We start from the raw sequence: 9,767 nt of genomic DNA, 5'->3' as shown, positions 1-9,767 counted from the left end.
ATTTGCCACTGATGATTCAAACGTGAGTTTTGAGCAGTGTAGAGTAGCACTTGTTGTTTGTCATTTCTCTGATCACAAATGCAGACATGGTTTTATGTTTACGCGGCGCGATGCAACGCAACGTGTAAAAAGACAGTATAAGTCATTATAATCAGTAATTATGTCCCCACTGGATGCAACAAATGCCATGTTTATAATGGGTTTTAATGTTTTTGTCTCATAGTCAGGGCATCACAGTATGGGGTAAGGGGCGTAACATTTCTGTCACACGCTTGAGTTATTCGGCCAATCACAACACACTGGATAGCTGGCCAATCAGAGCACACCTCGCTTTTCAGACCGATGAGCTTTGTAAAAATCGACACGTTTCAGAAAGGCGGGGCATAGAGGAGAAACAATAATGTACAGTATGTGGAAAATAATGTGTTTTTTGACCCTTAAACCACATAAACACATTTCATTACACCAAATAATGTTCTTTTTAGCAGCATCATATGACCCCTTTAACATTTTGAGTTTCATGGTCTACTCATCCAGACAATCGCTCTCACCGTAGTTAGTTTTGATCTTGTCCTCCGTCAGAATGCTGCTGATGGTTTTGCCCTGATGCTCCACCACGCAGCTGAACTTGTTGTTCTTCAGCTCATCAGGTGTAACTGTGATGGTGCTCGTCACCTGAAAGGTCCCGTCCTCATTGGGAATAAGTTGTCCAAGAACCACATCCTCAATATGATCTTGTCCGTTTCTCATCCAGCTGATTGTTACTCCACTGGGGTAAAAACCTGTAGCATGACACGAGACTGAAGACGAGGAAGACTTCTGCAGCAGAGACACCTGAGGAGAAACTGAGAGAGAGAGAGAGAGAGAGACAAAACTGACTTTTTAGACTTTTTTATGTCTTAAATATTTTTCTTGTTTCTTGTTTGTGGGGAAAAAAATAAGAAAGTATACATGTACTTATTTACTTAATTATTTTACAGATCTATTCTTGTTTTGTTTATGTATTATATAATCATTTATTCCTTATTCATGCAATGGACAATGCTTTGGCAATACTGTGCAAGTCATGCCAATAAAGCTCATTTGAATTGAATTGAGAGAGAGAGAGAGAGAGAGAGAGAGAGAGAGAGAGAGAGAGAGAGAGAAAGAGCGAGAGAGAGAGAAAGAGAGAGAGAGAAAGAGAGAGAAAGAGAGAGAGATAAACATATTAAGATAAACAAAAAGAAACAGTGAAACCGAAAGAGAAAATTAGCCATAGTCTGCAACATTCAAATAAAACAAAGCAAATCTATAAGGTTGCTGTATATTTCTTCTCATTATCTGTTGTTGTAGTCCTGAGATCACATCAAGAGCTTTTATCAGCCAAATAATCGGTTATTAATCCGACTGACGGCTCAAGCAGATTGAAAAGCTTTGATGCAAACACCTCAATCGATCCGACTGAGCTGGATCTGAAGGATATTTCAATCAGGATAATAAAAGGGGTGGTGTAGACCTAAAATAATCTGATCAATTAATAAAAATAAATCAAGCATCTTCTCAGAATGAAATAAACCTTGTGAATATGTGCAGTGCCATGAAGCGTATGTCTATCAAAGCCCTTTTATAGATCTATTTACATGTTTTACTTCTTATGAATGTGCAAGTTTATTTATATCTTACAAACTGGTCAGTGAAGGAGACTGAATATTTAATCAATATTTCCTAAAAAAACCCAGCTCTGACATATTTGTCAGCTTTCCTTTTAGGTATGTCATCAAGACAAAGATCACAGTTATACTTCAGTGACATTATAGCATTTATTTCTAGCGGTGTCTGATGCACTGCGCATGAGCTGACGTTTTGTTTGAATACACAAATGAGAATTTCAATGAAAATGTGAATTGGATTGCAAAGGGTTTGGATTCGTTCAGATTGACAACAATGAGTGCATGTAAACATATCCATCTTTTAGATTATTATTCTAATAGGGTTTGACTCCTGGCCTCATGTTTGTGTGAAAATCAGTTGGTCTAGTGTTACTATATGATACAAATCCCTCATAAATACCTGCTACGCATGTTAATATACAACAACATGTAAGAATATGCATGATTATATCTTAAATATCAAAATGTGATTCGAACAACCTCTTGACGTCCTGCATGCATTTACATCATGTTTTAGTTTTTAAGCAAGTGAATGCAGAGTAAAAAGACAGGGAGTGGAAAGGAGATACAGTCACATATAACCAAACGTTTTATTGTATACAGCTGTTTTATTTCCTGGTGAAAAGGTAAATGCTGTAACGATGAATGCTCACTATGCAGTGATTATTAAAGCAACTGATATTCCTACCTTTTCTCTCCAGAGTGTCCTTCCCATAGCTCACATACTTCTGCAGCCACTCTATGCATGTGTTCTCCAGATATCCTTTATTGTACTCTCCAAAGGCTTTATCAGCATCCCATTTATGTTTGGTAATCATAGCTTGATCTTTAGCAGCGGTCCAGGTGAGGGTGCTCTTATCAAAGCTTACATAGTCCTCTCCATCATAACCATACTGCCAGTATCCTCGTTTGGTGCCATCATCATTCAGCTCACAGCCACACATCATCTGCCACGAGTGAACACCTGAGAAGAGAGAAACATCATGATATATCACACTCACCATTCTTCATCTCTTCTAATATCACCTAAAGACTTGATGATTGAGCAGAATATATTCCAATCTTCTTCTTCTACACAAAACCAAACATCCACATAAAGATGAGAGCGATTGTGATTAGCTAACAGGACTGGCTGGTACTAAAATAAACTAGCATTCAGGAGAAGTGAATAGATGAATATGATTGCATATAAACATGAAAACGTTTGTCTGAGTTCACAGCATTAATATATCTGACAGCTGAAGGTTATTCAGTTGAAGGTGAAAGTAAGACTCGACACAGAAACAGTGTTCAGTGCTGCTGCTGATTAAACATGAGCATAATAAACATGTATGAGAGAACATGGCTACAGATGGTATACTGAAAGAACACAGATCAAGTTTTCTCTAAATGTGTGTTTTGCTTCTAAACGTGTGCTACGGTCGCTCTGAGGAAAGAACGTGTCTGATGTCTGATATCTTTACAGCAGCACATTTCAATACAATGATCGTGATATTCATCTGTTTATTTCTGTTGATCTGTAAATAACTCCAATCAGCAGTGTAGAGGAGAGATCGCTCTGTCTGAGTAATGTGGAGCCGCCACACAGAGACACAGAGACGAAACACGCTTGATGTCATGAAGATCCTGTGCGTCATAGAAAATGATTCTTTGAGAAATCAGCAGATCAGTTCATCTCATCTAAACTCTGTTTCACTGTTTCTCCTCTGTTTCTGAAGCAGAACCAGTTCATTTCTAACAAAAGAAGAACTAGATTAAAAAGATATTAAAAGACAAACTTTATGTTGCTTGAGAAAGCAGTTTAAAGCTTGAAGTTTGAGGAAGATTTAAATTTGATTCGCTTTTAAAAGCTTGAAGTTTGAACACCGAAAATGTAACTTTATTTTATATTCAGTAAAATCAATGTAATATATTTATATTTGATAATATTTTTTCTTTTTTCTTTTGTATTTTGAGAGAATTTCATGGTACTAATGAATATTTATGCAATAATAACGATCAATTTTTCCATTGAAAATAATTTTTAATAATTCTAATATTTTCATCTCATCTAAATTCACAGATTTGACTTTTTCTCCTCTGTTTCTGAAGCAGAACCAGTTCATTTCTAACAAAAGAAGAACTAGATTAAAAAGAAATAAAAAGACAAACTTTATGTTGCTTGAGAAAGCAGTTTAAAGCTTGAAGTTTGAGGAAGATTTAAATTTGAATCACTTTTAAAAGCTTGAAGTTTGAACACCTGAAATGTAACTTTATTTTATTTTCAGTAAAATCAATGTAATATATTTATATTTGATAATATTTTTTCTTTTTTATGATGTAGTTTGAGAGAATTTCATGGTACTAATTAATATTTATGCAACAATAACGATCAATTTTTCTACTGAAAATAATTTTTTTTAAATTCTAATATTTTCATCTCGTCTAAATTCACACATTTCACTTTTTCTCCTCTGTTTCTTAAGCAGAACCAGTTCATTTCTAACAAAAGAAGAACTAGATTTAGACTTAAATCTGAATCACTTTTTAAAAGCTTGAAGTTTAAACACCTGAAATGTAACTTATTTTATTTTATTTCACTTGTAAACTTTGGTTCTGACCACAGTAGTTCTCAAGCAAAATGGAGGAGCGGCTGCTTATTGCTGTGGCGGGTTTCCCAATAATCGACGACGTGTCCCTGTTTGCGTACAGGACATAAATAAATAAAAATGATTCGAGGACCAAGGTGTCTGAGATTGTAGGTGCTCCTGGTGAGTTGCTGATGTGCATTAACGGTATAGGAATAATAATCTAATGATATAATAAATAATAGTCCCAGTTCACTTTTAAGTAAAAGCAAAAAAAAAAGTAAACCTTTAAATCAATTTTCCTGATTATACTTACATTAAGTAATGTTTATACCTGATTATACTTAAGTTACATTTTCAAAACACGCGGTTTTAGCGAGTTACCTTGTAAACGTAGTCTTAAATGAGTTATAAAGTCTTAAACGACCGTAAAGAGTTGTGAGAAAATCAGATATGTGTCAGATCCACGTCAGATGCATCAGGTTTTAAAGAGACAGCGCTGATTTTACAGTGAAGCCCGCTGAAGTCTGTCACTGATGTCAATCAAAGCAAAATCCTTGGACTGTTCTAGTCGCTGATTAACCTTTATAGCTTGAATACAGATTAATATGTATAGTTTATGCATATATAATATAGTTTATGTGAAGATTGTTTTAAAATCACTTAAATTAAAAGTTGTTATATATTTCAGAGCCTATTAAATGTTAAAAAACAATGGCTTTTAATTATACTGTAATGTTGAATGGCTATAATTAATAGGGACAATTGAGGGAAAATGCACCAGCAGGACAAATTAAAAACATTGTAAATATGTTTAGTTATTGTAGTAGTAATAACTGCCTGTTTTTGCTAAAAGAGTTTCATGGCCAGTAAATATGATCATGTTTTGGCCAGTAAATATGATCATGTTTTGGCCAGTAAATATGATCATGTTTTGGCCAGTAAATATGATCATGTTTTGGCCAGTAAATATGATCATGTTTTGGCCAGTAAATATGATAGTTTCATGGCCAGTAAATATGATCATGTTTTGGCCAGTAAATATGATCATGTTTTGGCCAGTAAATATGATCATGTTTTGGCCACTGGCAGGGGCGGCAAAAAGTTAGTTTTAGGCGCTGTGCGGGACCATACTCTCAGCGGCACGGAAATAACAAGCCCATACTGCTCAAAGCGTTAAAAATAGAAAAACAGCTGCAATTTCATGTTTAGCCACTAGATTTCTATATAGCTCTATATACAAAGGCTATACATTCTCTAGTTGTTTTAGACGTAAATGCTTATTTTATTGTAGATTGTACACACAAAACATTATCTGTATTTTCATATTTTTGCGTATTGCCCATTCATTTGCAGCAGTGTGACTTCTTTTTTTTTTATGACCATTTAGCTTTTTTCGAATCAAGTCCACAATTTATATATTTTTTTGTGGTCACATGACGACTGCCATAAAAGTCGTCGAGTTTTGTACCGTTCCGACGAAGAAGCGATTTAAAAAAAAATTCAAAACGTTTGTTTCGGTCTAAAATGAGGCTCGGCTAGTTTGTCGGCTTCGAAGCCTCGGTTGAGATTGTGAGGCCGCAGAACTGGATCTGAAGCTGGATTTGTGTGGTTTTGTCGACTCTAAACCTGCTGTGAAACTCAGAGTCTGTTGAACCGGCGTCGAGCGGCAGGCGCTGAAGTGTTTGAGTTGTTTGTCCGTGTGACGGAAACACGAGCATCAGAAACGCTTCATAACATCTGTCTGGCAGAACTGAGTGTTCGGCTTCATCTGCAGCTCTCGCTGTGATCAGACGCTTCACGATTCATGTTTTCAACTCTTCACTGAAGTCACCGTTGTATTCCTGCAGTATTAAACAGCATTTAAATGTCACTGAAGGTCAGAGGTCAGCGAGTCTAACAGAGTCTGTCAGTGTGTTTGTGTGTTCAGTCTCTCAGAGACTCAGAGCATCTGCAGGCCGGGTTTGAGCTGCTCTGTTTGAGGAAAGACTCGTCACAAACTTCCCATCATCCTCCACACGTCTCTACAGCTTCAGCCGTCAGAGCTGCTGGATATTTACTCTCTGAACGACTGACTCAGAGAGAAGAACGGCTTGAGTGTGTTTCGTCTACAATGTGAGGATCAAACGACTCAACGAGGACAGAAACACCTGAGATCACCTGCCGACAGTCCTCAGAGAAAACTAATAAACGCACTAAATCATGCCTGAACGAGAAGGTTTGTGTGAGGGGGTTGTTTGAAGATAAAAGTATCATTAGCCCTGAATAAAAGTAATAGACATCAATGGCATTAACCACCGATCAAACTGATGGCTGACAGCTGTTCCTCATCCTCCACCTCTGTTTCTGTTTCTGTTTCTGTTTCTGAAGCAGAACCGGTTCATTTCTGACAAAAACAGAGACATTAGCCGAATGCTTGATGAGGTTTGGTTCAGTCGGCTCGTCTTGCACTGATGCTGACAGACACTGAACGGTCTCTTCCCGTTTCTTCAGGAATTTCGGCTGTGCAGGATCGTGGCATCTTTGAATATTCATTGATTATTTTGGTGAATGACGTGAAGTTGAGCGTTACAGCTGGCGGACGCGTCTATGTGCTTGGCGCATCTACCTGTACATATCTACGGGTATAACACTATGTGAAGGTGGTTTATGAGGACACTTCCTGTGTCCCTGTAATTCAAAAGGCTTTAAAAACATACTAAATGCTGTTTTTTTGAAAATCTAAAAATGCAGACAGTCTCCTGTGAGGGGTAGGTTTAGGGGTAGGGTTGGTGTAGGGCAATAGAATATACAGTTTGTACAGTATAAAAACCATTACGCCTATGGAGAGTCCCCGTAAACCACCAATACCAACATGTGTGTGTGTGCGTGCGTGTGTGTGTGTGTGTGTGTGTGTGTGTGAGAGTGAGTGTGTGTGTGTGAGAGTGAGTGAGTGTGTGTGAGAGTGTGTGTGTGTGAGAGTGAGTGAGTGTGTGTGAGAGTGTGTGTGTGTGAGAGTGAGTGAGTGTGTGTGAGAGTGTGTGTGTGTGAGAGTGAGTGAGTGTGTGTGAGAGTGAGTGTGTGTGTGTGTGTGTGTGTGTGAGAGTGAGTGAGTGTGTGTGAGAGTGAGTGTGTGTGTGTGAGAGTGAGTGAGTGTATCTGTTTACATTTGAATGTTTTGACAGTTGGAGTGTCAGTTGGCGTTTGAACAGATTCTGCCGTTTGAAGAAAATCACAGCAACGGCTACTTGATATTGATTGAATGTAAATTTGAATCACTTTTAAAAGCTTGAAGTTTGAACACCTGAAATGTAACTTTATTTTATTTTCAGTAAAATCAATGTAATATATTTCTATTTGATAATATATATATATTTTTGTTTTTGTATTTTGAGAGAATTTCATGGTACTAATGAATATTTATGCAATAATAACGATCAATTTTTCCACTGAAAATAATTTTTAAAAATTCTAATATTTTCATCTCGTCTAAATTCACACATTTCTCTTTTTCTCCTCTGTTTCTGAAGCAGAACCGGTTTATTTCTAACAAAAGAAGAACTAGATTAACAAGATATTAAAAGACAAGCTTTATGTTGCTTGAGAAAGCAGTTTAAAGCTTGAAGTTTGAAGCAGTTTTAAATTTGAATCACTTTTAAAAGCTTGAAGTTTGAACACCTAAAATTTAACTTTATTTTATTTTCAGTAAAATCAATGTAATATATTTCTATTTGATAATATATATATATTTTTGTTTTTGTAGTTTGAGAGAATTTCATGGTACTAATGAATATTTATGCAATAATAACGATCAATTTTTCCACTGAAAATAATTTTTAAAAATTCTAATATTTTCATCTCGTCTAAATTCACACATTTCTCTTTTTCTCCTCTGATTCTGAAGCAGAACCGGTTTATTTCTAACAATAAAAGAGAAATTAACTGAATGCTTGATGACGTTTGGTTCGTCTTCCACTGATGCTGACAGACACTGAACTGAAATACTGACAGTGTTTCTAAACCGCTCAATCTACAGCTACACAGCAACAGAACTTATTTTTAACTGAGATGTGAGTTTATCATCTGAATTTATTACGATGAGAGAAAGACTGTTTGCTGTGAGATAACACAGAGACGATAAACAGACATGATTTCTCTTGTGACGTCCTCGCTGGATGAACACGACAGCAAACATGCTGTAATCAGTGTGAACTGACTCACGAATCAGTGACTCTCTGAATCATCCGTTTGACTGAATCACTCGCTGAACGAATCGTCGACTGAGTCTCTGCAGCGGATGTCATGTGATTTTCATCTCGGCCAATCAAACTGAAGCATGAGCTGTTTCTGTGTATTTCAGGTTTGTAATCAGTGACGTTTCTGACTGGATGTTAAAGACACACATTAGGAAGAACGTCCCTCTCGGTAGAAACTGCGCTGAAACAGTGTGTTGCGTGGCATGTCTAGGATGTGTGTAACAATACGTGTGTGTGGATATCTGTGTGTGTGTTCTGCTGTTTTAACACCTTTTTGCCCAAACTGAAACATACAATGCTTGAGCCATAAATATATGACTAAATTGTAAAAGTGTCCCAATGTGAAATATTACAAATATCACTATACAATAAAAAAGACAAAAGTGAATATTTCTGTCCTTAGTGGATGTTAGTGTTTATTTAGCAAGCACATCTTTATTATCGATATTTCACTGGCAAGTAACTAATGGCTTTGTCTCTGTCTGTGTGTGTGTGTGTGGGTGTGTGTGTGTAGGTGGGTTTGTTACCAGCGTACCTGCTGACTGGTTGAAGCGTCCCTTTAGGGTCTGGATGTCGACTTTGAAGGTTGGATGTGTGCCAGTGAAAGTCTGAGTCACTCCGTCCCAGTAATCTGCTTCCACATTCTGTCTGATCCACTCTGTCTTTGGCACAGTTCTCTTTGTGTTGCTGTCAAAGTACGTAAACTGCTCTTCATCTACCAGACCAACCGCTGTGAACTCTGGGAAGTCAATGTCTCCAGACACACCAGTGTAGAAGTATCTCAGAGAGTGTGTTCCTGTGGACAGAGATAGAAACATAATCTCCACGTAAAGCCTGTTCAAAATACACACTTTAAGAGTTACATCAACACTGAAATTCACAATTAGGCTATATTAAAATAATCCATGCCATAGCAGGTGAAAACAGTTACCTATGTTGCAATATTTAAATCGACTAACAAAAAAAGAAAAAAAGAAAAATGTCACCCTGATAAAGCCAACAAAAGGACTGTAGCTTTAGTTGTGTACTGTCCGTGTAAATATGATCATATTCCAGATCTTCCTAACTTGCCTAAATTTACATTTGAGACCTTGTCAGTTATTGTACTATTTTTAATTAAAACAATATTTACTCATAATCAGTCTTATTGGTCAAGTGTGCTAAAACACAGAAGTCATTTAGATTCCGGTCGCTTAACAAATATATAACACAAGAAGAGAGATAAAAACTCTCATATCTAGACGCAGTAAACTCTGGATATGGGTTATCTACAGATAACAGATCACTTCAGACAAAGACAAACGTAAGAAGAACAA

General features: G+C 36.8%; 1 protein-coding gene across 2 annotated transcripts in view; it reads right to left on the bottom strand.

Annotated features, from left to right (window-relative positions):
- Window positions 1-9,767, bottom strand: part of LOC107575755 (BOLA class I histocompatibility antigen, alpha chain BL3-7-like) — a 14,137-nt gene that overhangs the window by 2,691 nt on the left and 1,679 nt on the right. For both annotated transcript variants that reach the window (XM_016262090.1, XM_016262091.1), the window contains exons 2-4: window positions 8,987-9,247; window positions 2,338-2,613; window positions 552-845 (exon numbers count right to left, since the gene is read on the bottom strand). In XM_016262090.1, coding sequence (XP_016117576.1) covers window positions 552-845; window positions 2,338-2,613; window positions 8,987-9,247 — 831 coding nt within the window. The remainder of the gene's footprint in view (window positions 1-551; window positions 846-2,337; window positions 2,614-8,986; window positions 9,248-9,767) is intronic.

Source organism: Sinocyclocheilus grahami, unplaced genomic scaffold (genome assembly GCF_001515645.1).
Source record: "Sinocyclocheilus grahami isolate Dianchi unplaced genomic scaffold, SAMN03320097.WGS_v1.1 scaffold2868.1, whole genome shotgun sequence".
Classification (NCBI taxonomy): Eukaryota; Metazoa; Chordata; class Actinopteri; order Cypriniformes; family Cyprinidae; genus Sinocyclocheilus; species Sinocyclocheilus grahami.
The sequence above is the reverse complement of the archived record's forward strand: the minus strand, read 5'-3'. Positions and strand labels throughout refer to the sequence as shown.